At 41.6% G+C, this 20,207-nt stretch overlaps 2 protein-coding genes and 1 pseudogene across 3 annotated transcripts in view; 1 reads left to right on the forward strand and 2 right to left on the reverse strand.

Annotated features, from left to right (window-relative positions):
• The first annotated feature begins 11,704 nt into the window (after positions 1-11,704).
• LOC110066085 (uncharacterized) overlaps positions 11,705-20,207 on the forward strand; it is a 26,768-nt gene continuing 18,265 nt past the window's right edge. The window contains exons 1-3 of one of the 2 annotated variants that reach the window (XM_089289451.1): positions 11,705-11,882; positions 19,193-19,353; positions 19,758-20,060. In XM_089289451.1, coding sequence (XP_089145577.1) covers positions 19,236-19,353; positions 19,758-20,060 — 421 coding nt within the window. In that variant the 5' untranslated portion in view covers positions 11,705-11,882; positions 19,193-19,235. Of the gene's footprint in view, positions 11,883-18,935; positions 19,354-19,757; positions 20,061-20,207 lie in introns of those variants that run through there. The other variant, XM_089289452.1, reaches the window with a different exon arrangement.
• Positions 12,107-14,545, reverse strand: LOC149111869 (uncharacterized; annotated as a pseudogene).
• On the reverse strand, positions 15,182-18,383 carry LOC149111870 (uncharacterized). Its single transcript, XM_089289455.1, has one exon. It carries the CDS (start codon positions 17,002-17,004, stop codon positions 16,309-16,311), a length of 696 nt encoding a protein of 231 aa, XP_089145581.1. The 5' UTR covers positions 17,005-18,383; the 3' UTR covers positions 15,182-16,308.

Below are 20,207 nucleotides of genomic sequence, written 5' to 3' on the forward strand. Positions count from 1 at the left end.
ACAAATAATCCAAAATGAAGTACAAACAGTAAATCAATGGCTTCCTTTCGCTAGATCATTTGACATCAGAATTTCAGTTTCTATAGAGAGAAAAATATTTCAATTTTACAGGAATCGGCACATACCGTAAACCTCTGAACGTAACGACCCTCGTTATTTTCGGAATGAGCAGCTTTTGGGGTTCGTCACTTTCGGGGAGCAAAAAACGGCTCTTTTTACGAAATAAAAAACCGAAAATAAAAAAAAGTTCTTAAAATATGAGATACAGGCTTCGCTCCAGTTTAAATCTATGTTGTTGAAGGAGTGTTCCTTCCAGTATGTTCAGTTGAAAATGAAGGTTCCTGTAGTAGGTTCCTGTTAGTAGACGAAAATTACACGGATTTTGTTTTAACACGGTGCAACACGAATTGATAGTTCACAAGGCCTCGTGGCATAAGCGATAGCTCTCCTGGTTGCAGATTGCCTTAAATCAAGTTACGGTACCTAACTTTCACTTGACTATTGATTGGAAAAATATCTATACTATTAAACCTTGGTTTCACTATTTTCAGGAAGGGGGAGGGGGTTGGGGTGGGCTCGCTTCGTTTGGCAATCTCCGTTCTGTTGCTTCTCGTTTCTCGCCGCTGTCTTAACTCCGCTTCGCGCTGCTCTTGCTTGCGGTTTCGTCTCCTTTTCCTCTGTCGTTCACGTTCTCTTTCTCTCTTTTTCCATTTCTACTCTTCTGTCATAGTTTTTTCAGGCATCATGCAACCTTGACTGTAACCTTATTAATCAAAATTAAAAATCTTCCTAAGATATGCCAAAAATTACAATACAGAGCAACAAGCAGCTCTAAACAAATCAAAAATAACCACTCAGCTTTAAGTTTCAGTTATCCCTCCAAAGATGCTTGACTTAAATCACTGGGTAGCCACCAATGTGCCCCTGACCACAGCTATATATTTCAAACGTGTTTTAAACTTAAACCAGCGAAAATTGCAGGAAAAAATATTTTCCAAACCGTTTTCTACCTAAACACAGAAAGCGTCAGCTAACCTGAAGACCTAACGTTGACGTAGCATCCCGTGTAGCCGCGTTGAGCTACAGAAAGCCCGCGAAAGCCCGCGAAAAATTAAGCGTCGTTTTGGCTTAGGTGTCCCATTTATGGCCGCCATGTTGGGCAACTCCGCCGCCGCCGTCGTCGTCGTGCGCAAGCGCCCACGAGCAATACCGGTAGCCATAAAAACCATGAGAAAATCTATTCATGGGTTTCTCTTTCTGTCCCATATGGGTATGGGGCTCCGCTATAATTGAACTTTTTTTTAGTTTCAATTTATCACTGAAGATTTTACCGTGTTGAAATAAATAAAGTATGTAAGAGAGGATGTTTATGCTGCCTTAGTGATCCCTAAAACTAGTTATTACTATGAAAACGGAATGCGAGAACCTTTGTTGTCAGTATTTACGCGCCGGAAAGTTTTCCCTTCTCGTTGCATTTTCCAGCTATTTTTTTTTTTTTTTTTTTTTTTGTAATTTATTATTTTTGTTGTTTCTTTTTAAGTCATCAATTTTTAGGGGAGTGGCGGAAGTACAGGTCATGGCTATCATTCTTTTGGTCTCTCGTCAACTGACTTTGTTATGCATGGCGACAAAGGAAAAGAATGGCCCCCCACGCAGACCAAATCCTTTTGCCGCCGCTGTTGCTTGGGGAGGACCGGATCTACGCAGACTTGTTATGGAGTTGATGTGACGACAAGCCACAAGAATGTCACACAAGAAAATCTAGCCTTTTTTAGCTTTTATCTTTCTTTTATCTTTTATCTTTTATCTTTCCGGGATCTCAAATTGCTCTGCAGTTGGCTAGACGTTACCAAAATCGCACTTGGAATAAACGTCGGCCGGAAAATGTATATTTTAAAATACCTCGAGGTAAATGTCGGTGTTCATCTCTTGAAACGGGGTGTCTGGAAAACCTGAATGGCGAATAGCGAATAGTCGCGAATAGTGAACAGCGAATAGTCCCGAATAGCGAATAGCGAATAGTACGAATAGTACGAATAGTGGCGAACAGTCTCTAATAGTGGCGAATAGTGGCAAATAGTGGCAAATAGTGGCAAATAGTGGCAAATAGTGGCAAATAGTGGCAAATAGTGGCAAATAGTGGCAAATAGTGGCAAATAGTGGCAAATAGTAGCAAATAGGGTACCCAGTATCTCGCAATCAACCTCGTAGCAACTTAGGATAGGATTTTCTCGCTAAAAGGCACAGACGCTAGTCAGGACAACACGTGTTTCTAAGCGAAATTTCTTCTGTTTTAACCGCTGCAAAAGTGTAAATACGTCTTTATTAGGTTATCCTTGTGTTTTCTGTTTTCTTAATGTCGGCAATGGACAGCCTACTAGCCTGAGTCCGGAGAAGAAAAGGTAATAAATTCACTGAAATTCTGTTGCTTATTTGGATAATTAATTAACGCTGGATATTAGGTCTAAAGCGGTGACTATTGACGACTATTCGTCACTATTCGCCACTTTTCGCGACCGTTCGCCACTGTTCGCACTATTCGAGACTATTCGCTATTCGTTATTCGCGACTATTCGCTATTCGCTATTCGGGTTTTCCAGACACCCCTTGAAACGCGCGATTAGAGAAAAGTCGTCAGGCAGAAGTTCAGAGAAAATACGAGGCAAAGCCCCAGGGAAAGGAAGTCACAAAATGATGGCGGATTTCCCATTACAATTCGTCTTGACAGAGAAGGAAGGGGATGTTAGCAAGTGTGTTATCACAAAAAGGTAACTACTTCCGTTTATTGCTGTAACGAAAGTGTACTTTATCTGATTTCTGGTTCTGCTCGGTACGGTTTTGCTTTGCATGCCGGTCTTTCCTTTGTTCTTGCCTTCCTTTACGGTGATTCGGCTTAAAAGATTTATCTTAGGCTAGCAGTAATCGAAGGGTGCATTCCCTTGGGGTGATCTGGATCAGGATCAGTGATCCAAGATCACTCGGATCATGGTGCATCAAAGGAACCGAGAATCCGTGACCAGAGTGGATTCATCGGTTCCTTTGATGCACCATGATCCGAGTGATCTTGGATCACCGACCACTGATCCTGATCCAGATCTCCCAAAAGGAACGCACCCAAAGATTGTCAGAGTGCTTTCGACGCCTTCATTTCATTAGCTGACATTCAAACTCCTGTTTATTACTAATTTTGATTCGGTGGCATCAGTGATTACAATTGGTAGTGTACTCCAGACTTCAATTCAGTCAGCGCACCGCTCGACCTTTCATTTTTGGTTTTTCCAGATTTTGGGCAAACAAAATCGTGTTTCAGTTATAATTTCAGTCACACTTGAATGACTGGGCTAAATAACACTTGTTTCAAAATGATTATTTGTTTACCTTAACTGTGTTTCCTTAGGATATCGACACAATTAGGAAGAATGCCAACAGCAATTAATATTTTGAGACAATTGATCCGAAGGGGTCCTATATAAATATAAACACGCGAGGTCAGGAGTATGAAAAATCCGCTCTCTTACGTCTGTAAACATGCAGTCTGTAGATCCCGTATTTCTATCTTGTGCTCAGTTGCAAAGTAAGGCTAGACTGCGGCTGCGAGCAAGCTGTCAACATCATGGATAGCCCTGGCAAGCGGAACCATGCACTGACCATAAAATGTTTAAGCAAGCAACCGGAACGATGATCCTACTGGTATACGTTGGATCAATAGTGATCTGATCGGCTTTACATATAAAATGAAGAATACAAAAGCAAAAACCGACACAACGTAGGATGATTTTTTTGAAGGTGTACCATATTTCTGCTGGCCAAACCAGCCTTCTTCAGGTACAATGGAAAATTTTACATTGGTACGTGTTTTTATGTAGCCGATATTTACGTAATACCGAAAATAGGCAAAAGTAATTGATAGCGTAAATTAAAGATAAGCATACGGTAAAATAAAATAACATGGTAAAAGAAGATAATAAAAGAAAACAAATGGAAACAATTAATATGTTTCTTCGCGGATGTTCAGACCATTAGGATCAATTGTTCTGCCTTTTTGAATTAAAAAAGCTTCCCTGGCCTTACGGATAGAGTCCCGGTTAGAAACGATTTTCTCGATGGGGATTAATTGCATGTCGTTAGCGGTGTGGTTAGGAGAGGACAGGAAATGTTCGGCGGCTGTAGTAGGTTTAGATTTGTTGTTGGGGTTATCTATGGTACGGCGGTGTTCATTAAAGCGGTCTTTTAATCGTCGTTTCGTCTCTCCTATGTATTGTAAATTACAGCGGTTACATTGAATCATGTAGATGAGGTTTTTAGTGTCACAGGTCAGGTTAGATTTTATGGGCGTGTTTCCCCGGTAGAAAAGAAGGTGTATGTAGTAAGTCCGTGAGAAATGTAGGGACAAGTAGCACAGTTTTTGCCACAACGGAAAGAACCAGAAGGGAGTTGGGGATTAGAAGAATTAGAAGAGAGTTAAGCTGTAACTAGTAAGAAACGAAGGTTAGGGGAGCGTCTGAACGCTACAACAGGCAAATGTTGAAAAACGTTTTTGCAGCGGTTAGAAGAGAGCAACAAATTGTAATGTTTTTTAATGATGTTAGAGATGTGAGGGAGTGATGGATTGAAGGTAGTTATAAATGGTATAAGTTTAAGTTTGTTGACGTCTTTGGTTTGTAACGAAAGTCTGCGGGGGATGTCGGCGGCTCGTCGTATTTGTTTGGTGACGAAATTACGGTTGTAACCTCGTTTAAGGAGGTAAGTGGTAAGTTGAGCCGCGCGAGTATTAAACGTGGCGTCGGTAGAACAGATAAGTCGTAAGCGGAGTGCTAGGCTGAAAGGAATGGCTTTTTTGGTATGTAAGGGATGACAAGATGAATAGAGTAGATGTTGGTGTTTGTCTGTAGGTTTGGTGTAGAGGTCAGTAGATATGCTACCGTCGTTAGTCAAAAAGACACTAACGTCAAGAAAAGGTACGTTAATAGAAGAGTGTGAACTGGTGAATTTAATGGTGGAGTGAATGTTGTTAAGATAGTCGATGAAAATTTTTAGGTTGTCTGGACCTTCGGTCCAGATCATAAAAATATCATCGATGTATCGTAGCCAAGTGTTGGGTTGAAATGGGGCATTTTCCAAAGGGTTGGCTTCGAAATAACCTAGAAAAAGGTTAGCATAAGAGGGGGCCATTTTAGTACCCATGGCGGTGCCATGGATTTGAAGATAGTGGTTATCATTAAATGAGAAATTATTCATGGTTAGAATCATGCGAATGAGGTCACAGAGTGTGCCAGTAGGAATGGTATTGTGAAAGGAAGTACGTAAAAAATGCTCACAAGCATTAATACCTTCATTATGTGGAATATTAGTATATAATGATAAAACATCAAGTGTAACTAGAAAGGAATTAGCGGGTAAATTACCGATGGTAAGGAGTTTGTTAAGGAAGTCGTTAGTGTCTTTAACAAAGGATGGCAGTTTATGAACTAAAGGTTGAAGGTGGTAGTCAACGAAGTGGGATATGCGTTCAGTGGGATGGCTATTAGATGAAACAATAGGGCGTCCTGGATTACCTGGTTTATGTATTTTAGGTAGAATGAGACTACTGTGACTATTGCTCTATTGAACAATCTGTGATTAATCACGATATGCAAAGTGGATGGGCAAGGACTTCCTGTCCTCGACTATCAACTAAACATTACTTTAGCAGAAAACCTCTCGCACGGCGCACGTGTGCAGTAAGGAAAACTGCTGCAACTGGTACGAATATCAATAAACGGGTGGTGATTCAGATTTTGTGCTTCATTGGTCTGTACGTGATGTGTCAGCACATTATTCACCCGGGCTGTGTTAAACACTTGGGTTCTGTCCTCGTGTACCGGTTCACAAGAACCGATAAAAAAGACCCAACAATGTTCAACAGCTAAACAAAGGTTCGTAAAGAAAGGAGTACAATGGTTATTCCCTCTGTGTACCGGTACACCAGGACACAACCAACACTTGAATGATTTCCAAAAGCTTGCGAGTAGACTCACCTTTGCGTCACACGCACGAAGCGAAGTTGGGAAAGCCAGACCCGCGTGCTTTATTAGCGCGCCTAAGATTATTAAGTTCTACCCCCACAAATCAAGGGAGTGGACAAACGTCCTTGTAAATGTTTCCTATTTAAGTTATACTTGTCACAATACTTGCCCCAAAGTTGCCTCCTACGCAGAGGCTCTTTGGGCCTGTCACGCAATAACGGTCTATGCCTACTTGTGTAGAAAACCACCGTAGGCCACAAAAATGAACAAATGTAAGATTCTGAAGAATGTCCGGTAGAAAAGGTATATTTCAGACTGATCGAAAATTCAGAATCAAAATTGAAATATTTCACCAGCCTAGAAATTTCCCCTCAAGAAATTTCTTCTTTTACAACTTTCTCAGTTTCGGTTTAAAGGTCGTCCGGCGTCGATAACAATCAGTTCCAGACTAATCCACATAAGGTAATGTTTTTATTCAACCAGTAATGGGAATTATGCAAAATGATATTTAATTAATGAGCTGACGTCCCGAGCAACGCGATTAATATTCGCCAGTGACTGCTTACCAGAGAACACGTTCATGACCTGGGGTTTCGTGTCTCAGTAGACGTGCTGGATTATTTTGCTCAAGAAACGTACGTTCACTAGGTCATTGACATAAAACCTTTCAAGAGACGATCCAGTGAGTCGATCGCTTCGGCAACGGTGAGTATCTTTTTTTGTTCTCTCACTTTCGAGTTCTCTACTTGCTATGGAGTTGTCCAAAAGTTTGTAGGCTACTCCGACTTACATAGCCGTTGAACGCTAGTTATCCCGATTTTTATCTTTTCTCGCCAAAGCGAGAACGCGGTTTAGAACCATGACATAGATGACAAATAACTTACCTTCTCAAAACGTAAACGTTGGCCTTATATGTATAATCGTATTACCTAGGCAGACGTTAAATAGGGCGTATTAACTTTTCAGAAGAACTTAAAAATTCTATATGTCCGGAAGACACAGACGCTTTAAACATGTAGGTCACAGACGTATAATTTGTCTAGGCAAAAACGAGACGACTAACGAACTGGTAGATATATCTGAACTGGGAATCCGTTTGACCAAAAAAAAAAAGTGTAAGTAATCAAGCGAGTAACCGTCATGCAGCATCTCCAAATTCTGGTAGAGTTACATGTAATTTTGAAACTCTATGGAGACTAGGAATTTAAGAACACGAAAAGCACAGGAAATTCAAACCATTCTTTGTTTCTGCCAATAAATGTTCTGACTGTTTTCTATATGTGATTCAAATAGTTGCTTAATACATTTAGATATTTATTTGGTATGTAAAGCTTCATCTTCAGCTAAATTAATAATTATAATGATCTCATATGTTATCCATAGTGAATTTTTGTTAACAAATATTCAAACAGCTTTCATGGAAATTTATTTCAAAATGCTGATGATCACCTGCTGATTGTGCACATAATTTGTGGTGCATGATTTCTCTGTCTACAGTAGTCAGTGGTGTACTGATTAATCAACTGACTGTATCCTTTGCCTGTTATAAGATATTTCATTAAAGCCTTTTGTTCTGTATTTGCCTGCATTAGATCAATATTGAAATCCCCAAGCAGTACAGTTGGCAGGGCCTTAGCTAGTAACAGGCAAACCGAGGCACTTGCCTCCGTCATTTTTTTCGTTTTTGTTGTTTATAGTCATCAAAAACACTCTAAATTCCCAGGAAGAGAATTAAACCATGAACACTGCCTCAGTCACAACTCATTTCTTGGACACTGCCTCAGTCATAATTTGTTTCTGGCTAGGGCCCTGGTTGGAATTGTAGGTTCTATTAATACTGATTTGTGAAGGTGAGTAAGAGCACGAATTAACTGTGAAATTGTAACTTTAGTTTTCGAGCGATAGATACCAATGAAATGAATATTTGGAACTGGTTGGGTTAAAACCATAAAAGTAATTTCTAAATTATTAAAGTTACATCTGTATGGAATTTAGTACAATTCTAAACATTAGAAGGTACACAGCAGTTCCATTGCAAGTTGTTATGTTAGACTGACTAAAGTCATCTCTGTGACCTGTAAATTCACGAAGCTGATATGCATCATCTCTATCTGACAAGCAAAGTTTTGATTCAGCAAAATGTTGACATCAGCTTTTTCACTGTTGTAATCACTTCGCACATCATCTAATGTAGAGGTGGAGCCGGAGGTGGAGAGATCCAACATTCTGAAACAAGGTTGTTTTTGTTTGGGATGAATTGTCGGTCTGTAACGCTGCCAAAGGCACAAGGCTTGCTTGTGTTCTTAGTCTGCTCATCTCACTTTTAACTTTCTCAGTAACCTTTATTTTAAACTCGACGTAAGCTTCTTCGAAGCTTCACGAGGCCGCACGTCTCATGGCCTAGCTAATTTCGCCGGCTTTTCTTCCCGAATATATATACGGAGTCTTGTTATCAACATTTCCAGTACAAACTACATCCGTAGTACTGATCGATAACATAAATCGCCAACAGACAGAAATCAACTCTGTAAAGACAACATCCAACAATGACACAAAATGGCGAACGTCAGCTCTAACTTTTGAGTTTAGAAAACAATGTGCTTTGTCAGATGACTACTTTCGGAATCGAGGAGTTTCCGAACGAAAGAATCCAATTACTAGTACGCACAAGTACTCTCATAGACATAGCTTTAAAAGGAAAAAACGATACAACAAGAAGGCTTACCTTAGCTTCCATATGACACGGCATTCATTTCATTCCTCCTCCGGGTGACATTAAAAACTCTGTAAACGATTCCGCCGATTCGTCCACGGACCACGGTCGAAAGACATTGAAGCTTTCAAGATTTCGATGCAAGTATCGTCCGCCGTCGCTTATAGGATTTCGTTGTCGATTTGTCGCAGCAAGTGTTCCTTACCGTAAAAACTTTCCATCAGTTTCAACCCACGAAGAAGTCCCTGTTTACTGATCGAACAAAAAAGTAACTATCTTCGACCTCCGTGCCTTCTTACCCCATGTTGTTGGACAAAAATCTACGCCTTTCTTGTACCCCCACAAAACCAGTCAAACATATGCCCAGAAGTCCTTGAGACAAAAACAATACTTAGCAGGGGAGGTAGGGAAAAAAATGTTTAATCCAACTTTAATGAATAAATTAATCAGAATCGAGTGAGTGAGTTAGTGAGTGAGTGAGTGAGTGAGTGCCATTGGACTTCCTACTAAGCTCATGGATCTTATATAACATCCATGAGCAAAAATCATGGATCCCTGAAATCTAGTGAACAAAGAAAGATTGGAGAATCAAACGCCGAGTTTAAGGCGTTTTGTTAAGGCGTTTTCAGAGCGTTATTCAAGGCGTTTATGAGTGCTACGGTTACAGAATAAAATGAGCGCAGTCCTTATGACGACCGGTTACCATTTGCATATGTTCGTAACGATCACAGGACTTCTTTGCAGCCATATGATAGTAGCAATCAGATAGAAGCCAGCCTTAATGGTTCACAACAATTAACGAGTAATTTTCTAGAAGGAAACTTATATTTATCGTCTTATTGAAGCAATGCATACGTTTCACTTCTTTTTCCGCGAACTATTTTTAACAGTGGTAGAAGTTAAACAAGTTAACCCACTCCGTGAAAAATATTGCCTTTAAAATTATGTTTCTTACGACAATGACCCTTCAAGATCCAGAACACCTGCTGTTGTAATCGCTGCAAAAGCGTAAATACGTCTTTATTAGGTTATCCTTGTGTTTTCTGTTTTCTCGATGTCGGCGATGGACAGCCCTGACTAGCCTGAGTCCGGAGAAGAAAAGGTAATAAATTCACTGAAATTCTGTTGCTTATTTGGATAATTAATTAACGCTGGATATTAGGTTTAAGCGGTGACTATTGACGACTATTCGTCACTATTCGCCACTTTTCGCGACCGTTCGCCACTGTTCGCACTATTCGAGACTATTCGCTATTCGTTATTCGCGACTATTCGCTATTCGCTATTCGGGTTTTCCAGACACCCCTTGAAACGCGCGATTAGAGAAAAGTCGTCAGGCAGAAGTTCAGAGAAAATACGAGGCAAAGCCCCAGGGAAAGGAAGTCACAAAATAATGGCGGATTTCCCATTACAATTCGTCTTGACAGAGAAGGAAGTGGATGTTAGCAAGTGTGTTATCACAAAAAGGTAACTACTTCCGTTTATTGCTGTAACGAAAGTGTACTTTATCTGATTTCTGGTTCTGCTCGGTACAGTTTTCCTTTGCATGCCGGTCTTTCCTTTGTTCTTGCCTTCCTTTACGGCGATTCGGCTTAGAAGATTTATCTTAGGCTAGCAGTTATCAAAGGGTGCATTCCCTTGGCGTGATCTGGATCAGGATCAGTGATTCAAGATCACTCAGATCAACAGTGCTAAAACTGCTAAATTTTTCCTTTAATTTTCCAGACTAGGCTGAGCTTCAAGGGTTTATTCAACTCTGTGCCGTGTTTATCAACCTGAGCAGAAAGTCTTACTCCACGGCGGGCTGAAATCTACCAAACGGTTTGCCTCATCACAGAAGGACTTTCATTTCTGTGCAAGTCCGCATTGTTACCAGACTGCAGTTTCCTCACTGGACGTTACACAGGTTATAGATTCTCAGTACATTTTTTGTTACTTTTTGTTACTAAGCAAGCTAGCTAACTGAATCTCCAAGTTATACCCACCTTTCGTAATTAAAAGTAAGGAGACGTATGTTAATCATAGCACGGAGGTTCTTTGAGACATTTTTGGTATAGAAAAACATATATATGCACAAGCGACATATTTATCCTGACAGCTGTCAGGCAACGCAACGAATACAGCACTAGATCGGCTGTTGACAGGATTAGCTCGAGACTGAAGCGATCGCGAGCGAAGAAGCGCCCTTACAAGATCTACAAGATTTGTGAGGGAAAAAAATATATAGAAACAAACAGCAACTAACCGACTTATTTTACAAAACTGAACTCATTGGTTCTCCAGAGCTGGAAACTCTCGACTAGAACTGAAATCTCAGTATTGATGCCATATATGCCAGAACGATAGCTTCTCACCAGAACGAAAATTTCGCTTTCAGAAAAAGTCGTTTTCCTTCAGATTTTTTTTTAGCCTCGTAACAGGTGGTGAATTTGGGTGTTGTAAAATCAGGAACACATTTGGGATACTCTCGGAATACTCTGGAATACCCCTGGGACACCACAAATATTCAAATACCATCAAAAACATACGTTGGAAGAACGAAATATATATTCCAACTTGCTCGAGGAAAATCCTGTTATTTCTTATTAGACAATTTCTGTCACACTTTAGTAATAGGTTAGCTATTTTGGTATCCGGCTTCGTTTTTGGACTGTAACCAGCTTGCTATGGAGGCTCATTGGGGGAGGGGATGGGGGGGAAGTATCATTTGGAAATATCATTTGCATTTGAAAAGACTCGCCGCATTACTTCAATTGCAAGCTAGCGCGAAAATACGAACATGGCCTTACTTCGTGACAATTTCGCTGCGGCAGACTTTTCTTCTTTATTAGGTAAAAATTTGGCATATTACCTCGTGCGTAAATTTTCATGCACTTTCTGCAAAACCTGTACGGAAAGCAGTGTTTCTTCAAAGTTGAATGTGAAGAATTTAAGATCAAAGCAACAGCGCTAAAACTCCTACATTTTTGTTTTGATTTTCCAGACTAGGCTGAGTTTCAAGGCTTTATTGAACTGCGTGCCGTTTTTATTAACCTGAGCAGAAAGTCTTACTCCACGGCGGGCTGAAATCTACCAAACGGTTTGCCTCATCACAGAAGGACTTTCATTTCTGTGCGAGTCCGCATTGTTACCAGACTGCAGTTTCTTCACTGGACGTCACACAGGTTAGATTCTCAGTATATTTTTTGTTACCTTTTGTTACTAAGCAAGCTAACTAACTAAATCTCCAAGTTATATGCACCTTTCGTATTTAAAAGTAAGGAGCTGTCCTTTCCGAATTACACCGCAGTCTGAAGTTTTTCTTCGTGCTTTCTTCGGAGTACTGAAGTATTTATACATTCGGTTTTCGATGAAGATTTTGAATCGTCTAAGTTGTCGAACCGCGGTATATATAAAGGATAAGCTTTATTTTCTTTTTGTCTGACATTGCTTATGTCTATCCGCCGTTGTCTTCCACGCCTCGAGATGAATAGTGATTTTTGCTGTGTTTCTTACTAGATTTTCTTCGTAAATCTTTACCCTAAACATTACTGTAATTTATAAATACTTTAAAGCATGTGTCGTCTTTGTTCGCCATGCTGGTTGTCCGTGCTTAAATTTGCATCAAGCTGCTGTATCCGTCGATCATTTTCAATTTGACCGCTTCGTACTGAATTTCACTTTCACTTTCCTGAATTCGTTTAAAATAGATTGACGGGCTCTTAGCCAATGAGGTTCCGGATCTCTCTCAGGATTGAATAGTTCCTGTGAGTGCTTGTTGTCAGTGGTTTATTGAGCAGTATGTTAGTAAGGTAGCACGTATCGAATTGGCGAGTTTGTCGTTGTTTGATTGAAATATTTGAAGTGAACCTCAAACGCATGCTTTGAAGTGGGTAGATTGTACCGGATTTCATGGCCTGGACGTTTGTGAGAATTTGAAGCGCAAATGTGAGTATTTTTGATGGAAAAAGGTTAACAGGAGAACAGTGGCTAACCAAATTACTACTAGCCAATAAAAGGGTTCAAAAGAAGCGTAGCGACCATATAATTATATTTACGCACGTGCGTACCTCCACAAATCTGAAAAAAATATATTTAATTTATATTTTATCTCGTTCCATTTTACTCCTCGGAAGGGTTTGGGGACTGCTCTCGTCGCGCTCGTTTGCTGAAGCACGTTTAATAAGTTAAGCAAACACCGTGAGCAAACAACTTTCTGGCGTAAATAAGGCCACTAGCGTGACGTTTATTTTTCTCAAATATCCTATCTTAAAATAACAAGCATTTCATGGTATCTTCAGCAAAGGTGGGACACGAAAAAACCGCCACAAGCCACACAATGTGGCCGCCCCACCAAGACGAGAGCAGAACCCAGCCGACGATGAAAAAATGATTTTACCGATTCTTTTATCCGATTAAATATCAGAATAATGTAAAAAGTGCTTCTAATAAAACCCAAGTATGCCAAGTCTTGAAGCAGCCCAAGTCTGACCTCCGAAGACATGACAAGTGTCAACTTGTTATTGTAGATCTGTAGTGTGACTACGCGTAATTAACGAGCCGTAGCTCCTGACTGCCCGGCATGTTAATCACACTTCAACTACAGCAACTTAAGGCTACAAGCAAGAATAGTGCCACAGCTCATAACTGACTGGCGTGTTAAGTACGTAACGCTACTAAAGGGATACGTATAACTATAGGCATGAACAGTGCCACAGCTCATGACTGACTGGTGTGTCCATGCCATTAGAGACACTACATTACACTACAGTAAATATTTCATCAATCAACAGCACCTACGCACCGACAAGGACGATAAGAAAGTTAATTAGCGGCAAGGGTGTCGTTTCGGATATATGGCTTTTAAAAATGCATCGGACTTCCAGCGACCAAGAGCCCTGATATGAGAATCGGAGAAACCTAGGTCAGCAGCGTGACAGGCAGCCCCGATGCGAAAGCTGTGGCTTTTGTATCGGCTCGAATCAAGAGCACAAAACGATAGGCTAGAACGAAGTTGAGCATTGAACTGAGTTATGGTGACGGGACGGTTGTGTATGCAGAACAGCGGACCTGGCGAAAACAACCTTACTTTGCAGTAATCGAGCATCGCCTGCACTGGGCAAAATGGAGAAGCAGGGTCGCGTGCAATAATTATGTCCACCGGCCGGTTGCTGGTGTTATGTTTGAAGTGACAAATAGTTATCTTTAGGGATCGTATGCAGCCGTCCGCCGATAAGAATGAGAGGCTTTTAAATTGGACGACTGAGTCGCCGGACGCAGGGCTCGTGCTCGCTAGTTCTCCAATGCGGAAAAAGTCGTAAAAGGCCGTTAGCAACATAGCGGTAAAAAGAGAGCGTTGAGCTGCCGAAGAGTTGGTGTGCTGCAGTGAACTCACAAGTTGAAAAAGAACGGGCTTGGTAATGGGAAGTCTAGTGTCGGGTGATCGTTGTTTTCCGACCGCTGTCAAAAGTTTTTGAATCAAAAAGGTCTTAGTGGGGTCACGTAACCCCTTCATTTTGTGTACATAACTAATGGCTGATAGATAAGAAGTTATAGTAGAAGCAGCTAATTTGTGTGCACGTAGGTAAGATATAAATAGCGCGATTGCGGACGTAGTGATGGGCAGAGTGACAGAATGCGGGCAAGCAAAGCGTTTATAAAAGTCACGAAAGACTGACCAAGCCCGGGAATATAACTTTCGCGACCCTGCGGACAGGGCTGCGGAGAGAAGATCGTTCAGGAAAGCGACCAGCTCTTCGGCAGAGGGTTGTCTGGCACTTGAGTCGGCATTTCGTCCGCCTCCGGAAAAATTTGTTTGAACGGATTGACCTGCAAGCGGGATAACAGATCAGCACATGAATCGTTTACTCCCGCGATATGCCGAGCCCGAAATAAAATGTTGTGCTTGAGCGAAGTAAGAACTAAGTCCCGAACGAGTAACATGGTGAGCGTATGTTTTGAAGTTTGCCGGTTAATGACCTCAACTAGCGCTGAATTGTCGGTCACAAAGCACACGCATTTATTAGCCATTGTCTACCCCCAAATATGTAATGCAATAACGATGGGAAAGAACTCCAGAAAAGGGATGTTTAAGGAGCGCCACGACTCAGGCCATGAACCGTAAAACCATTTTCGACCAAAAACTGCACCATAGCCTTTAGAACCGGCTGCGTCGGTGAACAGCTTATTAAGTGTTGTTGACGTGACCCACAGGTTGTCTGAAAAGAAAGCTCGGCCATTAAAACCTGCTAGAAATCGCGTCCACACATTTATATCGGCTTTTGCTTCTTTGCTTAGACGTATGCGGTGATGTGGGCGTTGTAAACCCATTGTTAGATCAATAAGACGACGGAGAAAAGCGCGCCCTGGTAGGATGACTGAGCAAGTAAAATTTAGAAGGCCGATGAGGAGCTCCTTAAGCGTCACTTTCCGCCGGGAGTAGAAAGAGGTTAAGAGTGTGTGGCATTTCCGAAGCTTATCGTCTGGGAGCCTAGCCTCTTGCTGAACACAGTCAAGCGTAATACCCGCGAACTGTAACGAGGTATCGGGGGCGCAAGTTTTTTCCCCGGCGATGGGGACGCCGATCGCTTGACACTTTTCTTTGGTGTCAGCGATAAATAGAAAATCGTCCAGGATATGCAGTACGCTGGAGGCCCCCAGACGATGTGTAGCGATCCATTCCAGTGCGGTGCTAAATGCTTCGAAGATGGCACAAGAAGAGGAGCAGCCCATTGGCAGACAACGATCAAAATAGTAAAGGTTTTCCCATGTCATGCCTAGCAAAGGATGATCGTCAGGGTGGACTGGGATAATCCGAAAAGCCGATTTTATACCAGTTTTGGCCATAAAGCAAACCCTCCCCGTGCGTTTGAGCACGGATATAGCGTCGTTGATGGTTGCATACACAACGGAAGAAAATTCGCTAGGGATAGAGTCATTGATAGAGGAACCCCGAGGAAAGGACAAGTGATGGATTAATCTGAATGCCGAAGGGTTTTTCTTGGGAACTATGCCTAAAGGTGAGCAAAACATGTCAGGGAAAGGTGGATTCTGGAAAGGACCGGCTATTCGACCCGCATTAATTTCTTTGTCGAGTTTATCGCGAATAATATCCGGCTGCGCTTTGGCACTCTTTAAATTGGGAGGTTCAAAAACGCGTCTCTCCCCCTCGAAGTGGATACGAAAACCAAGATTAAAACCGCGTATGAGATAAACTTTTAACTAAAAGGGGTAACCTTCTAAGTGCTCCTCAGGTCTATCGGCCTTTACGGGCGTTATCGGCTGTGGAGTTCTGTGATGGAACTTGGGAGGGGGATTGGGCGCGCTTTTGACCCTCGGCATTGCAACGTGTGGCGGGGTGTTTTGCTCCGATTTGTAGCATTTATGGTGGAATTTGCATCCCCCTCCGCAGAATCGGCCCGACTGAAAAGCCCAACATGTTCCTTTTGGAAATGGCGACTGGTGGGATCGTGGTCGAGTGCCTTGGGGCCTGTCACCGATTGAGGACGTTTGTCGTCCACGAAATGTCACCTTTAGCCAGAGCTCCCAGTGTACTGCATCCCAAGGATACTTGTTAGGAGCAGTTTGCCGGAGAAGGCGAAACTGCTCGTCTTAAAATACCCAATCACCGAATTTGGCGGCTATATCTCTGACGATTTCACAATATTTCATTAGTTTAGGTGCCTCGTGAGGAAATCTGACTACGTATATTGCGACGAAAGCATTAAATGCAGAGATCCATTGATTAATATTTGTGATCTTTTTCGGAGGCTTAGAGGGTTCAAGGGTAAGCTGAGCCCCCAAGCTGGGTGTAGAAGTATTGATCGAGATGGAGTAGCGGTCAGGACTTGGGGCTACTGATAGTAGAAGACCGAAGTCCAAGTACTCATTAGCCCAAACTTTGGCCTTAATCTTTTCGGTAACGCCTTCTCCCAGCTCGAGGGCGAGGCTTGAAAAACCTATTTGTCCTGAATTTTCTAAGGTAGAAAACGCCCCAGAGGAGTCGGGCTTTGTTGTACCTGCTGTAGGGGATGTTATCAATGCCAACTGGTCGGAGACCGCCGCTTCTACCGACACGGCAGTGCTTTCGCTAGCGCTGGCTGTGGTCTCATTTGTGGGCGGCTTCTGCGTCTGCATGGCGGCCTGTACTGCACTGGTTACCGCGGTTGTGATAGAGGCCGTCAGAGCCTCCATATTGACGCTTGTGCTAGGCGGGCCAGTTGTTGCTGTCGATGTCGGCGGAATCGGTCGGGCACGCTTAGGACGACCACGTGTGGCGTTGCTAGTCGGGCGTTTACGAGAGGACATAGCTTTGCAGAAAGTGTAATATATATTCAATTAGGATGCGAAAATCAATAAAGGAGGGGTCGAGAATGTCCCGGAGAGAAACGAGAGAGCAAAACTAAAATGCGAATGCGCGGAACAATGCAAGGACACATAAGTCCAGAATCCAAACCAAATATGTTTTAAGTAGGTCGAAGACCAAGTTCCGGATTAAACACAAAACAGAGCAAGAACATTAACCAAGTGCATTGGGCGCGCGATAAGCGGCCGGAAGAGGGTTGTACACTTAATGGAAAAGTCCTGCTATAATGGTAAAAATAACAATATGTGCGTCAATCAGGGGGCAGCAATCAAAGGCAGAAATTTATAAAAATAACACGCTGCTATTAAAATTAAGAAAAGTAGCATGCACCCCATAAACGTAATAGTGACATTAAAGACAGCCGACAAGATAAGGGCACAGCCCAAATTGTACATTTCGGTAAGATAAGCTTCCAATGGAAGTACAAACAGCTGCGGACGCAAAACAGCAATAAAAGCCATGAAAATGAATCACGGAACTGGCGACCAGCTTATATAAAGAATTGGTAGCTAAATATCATCCAGTAAACGCAAGCATTTGAGTACTACCCCTCGTAGACTGCGATATAATTTATGTTGCCCCCCACCATTCAAGTGAACGCCATCACGACACAAAAAAATGAACTCTTTGTTTGCCAAAACCCCCTGTGAGACCAAAAGAATGCGTATGGGACAGGTTCGAGTACCGTTTTTAGGTATTTATTCAATAATCCAACATTCTTGTTAAATGAAACGTTGGACGAGGAACGACGGAGGGTTTGGCAGACACAAATCAGGTCCACCTTATACTCGTCGTGTAGTAAGGTAGCTAGATGTCCAAGAGAAGAACCCACAGTAAGGGGGGAGGAATCGACCAAGTCATTTGTCCCTAGCTGTAAAATAACTATATCGGAGCCAAATTCCTTAATGACACTCAAATCATATTTTAAAACCTTGGCGATCGTTCGACCGCCGACACCGTGCCATTTGCAAATGAAGTCTGGTGTCGTTATGCTAAACTTTTTAGTGTACTGATGATCCCGTGAGTGAACGATTACGTCGTGAAGGCGACGGATAAAGGAATGGCCCAAAATTAGAACACGTGCTTTTCCCAAAGCAAAAGTTAAACGGCAGAATCTAAATCCCACTCAGCAGGTTAACAAACGGACAAAGAAAGGGAAAAGAGAACTATTGTACTTGCCCAAGAAACCTGAAAGTTCTGTTAAGCCTGGCGTTGCCGTTGAATGGCGAGGAGGCCGAAATTAACAGTGCACGCGATCTAAGTAATATTAGTGTGCCCGCCCACTTTCATCTGATTGGAGGTTCCTAAGTGATCTGCCATTCCTGCTCCACCCAAATAGCCTTGACTTCTATTACCAACAGTCAAGAAAATGGCTCGATATAAAATGACATTATATGTGCTGCATATAATGTTTGTTATTTGGCGAAAAGTGTCTATTAAGGAGATCGGTTGGTTTGACAAAGTCTGTATTACGAAAACATGGCGAATATTCAAAAGGCTATTCAGTTCAATACTAAAGTTTGACAATCAAGCAATCAATCAATCAAGCAAGCAAGCAACGAATCAATCTTTAATTAAAGAGGGTAGCACACAATAGTTTGTATTAAAAACTAACGAGCCTGTGATACCGTTAATTAAGAAAAATTGAAACTGAAAAATCCAACTATAAAAAAAAGATAACTTGTCGATTCAAAAATTTTTTTAAAGTCACAAAAGGGAGAACAAAAAATTAAAAGGCAGGGATAATAAAGGTAGGAAATAAAGGAGAAAGGGACGAGAGGGAATGCCTTTTGATGAAATGATCTCAACTTAACTGAAACCTTTTATAGGCCAGCCTCTCTCGCAGCTTCACTTTGTTTACTTCACTTTGTTGTTGTTGTTTTTTGTTTGTTTTTTGTTTTGTTTTGTTTTGTTTTGTTTTTTATTTTGTTCTTTGAATTTATTTAAGCGCAGAATGTAGTCCCGGGTCATTTGACGAATGATCCTATTTATTTTTTTCCCTTCCCGATTAGGTAAACCTCTATTTTGATCGTAAGTTGACCAAACATGAGCGGCATATTTTGTTGAGTATATTACGCTGTATTTTGTTGTCACAACAATCCAACACCGGTTCAAATGTTTGACTATTAGATTATTTGAACAAAAAGGAAGTCATAGTCTCAGACGTGTGACGATGGCCAGTATTTCTTGGCTGGGATACAGTACCAAGTACTTCCTGCTATTACTTGCTGTTACTGGTTTATCAATACTCCCATCTGCCTGGTGTCAGTACTGTAACAGCAACAATCCCGGTAAGTTATAATATCAGCACTATATTGGAATGGACTAAATAACAATATACATATCTAGGAGATGGGTTGACCAGCGGTTGCAAAATAGGAAATATTAGAAAACAGTTTATTTGAACTGTGGTGATTAAGACGTCAACGCCTCCAGGGCACCTTGTTGACGAAGGAGGATTAAACAAAGGCAAGGATGGTGATTGTTTGAAAAGACAAAACAGAATTACAATAAGAACTGAGGGGTCGAGAAAGCAATAGCTATGCTCCGTAAAACTTGGCCGTTAAGAACTTACATTTTTGCATGTTTTAAGCGGCATAACACAAAGCTTTGATCTCTAGCAAATTGACGTGTAACGAATACGTGCATCTATTGAAACATGTCTTTTGGTCTCTTTTTTTCCCTTTGCAATCAGGCGAACCTAGGATTGAAATAACTCCGCCATCCAGCAAGCTACATGTAACTGTTAATGAAACTGTTAACTTGACTTGCACTGCTTGGCAAGCTGATAGTCAAAAAACAAAACCAAAACGAATTCAATGGTTTGACCCACAAGATAAACGATTCGGGAAAAAATGTGACGCCGACTCGCCACCAGCTACACACATGAGCTGCACAGTTACAGTTAGTACCCTGACGTACCAAACATTTGGTAACTACACTTGCCAAGCGAGGAATGGTAAAGATTTCTGCAGCACCAAAAAAATTCTTGTTCAAGGTAAGTGAAAAAAACTAATGAAATGATTGCAATTTCCTCCTTTCAAACAAAGTTAATTAATTTCATTCTAATTTACTTTAGTATAAATCTGCTAGCGTTCTATCACGAATGCCGCTCTCTGGCATGATTGGCTACGCTACTCACTAT

This window comes from Orbicella faveolata, unplaced genomic scaffold (genome assembly GCF_042242905.1).
Source record: "Orbicella faveolata isolate gen_17 unplaced genomic scaffold, um_ofav_v1 contig_2, whole genome shotgun sequence".
Taxonomy (NCBI): Eukaryota; Metazoa; Cnidaria; class Anthozoa; order Scleractinia; family Merulinidae; genus Orbicella; species Orbicella faveolata.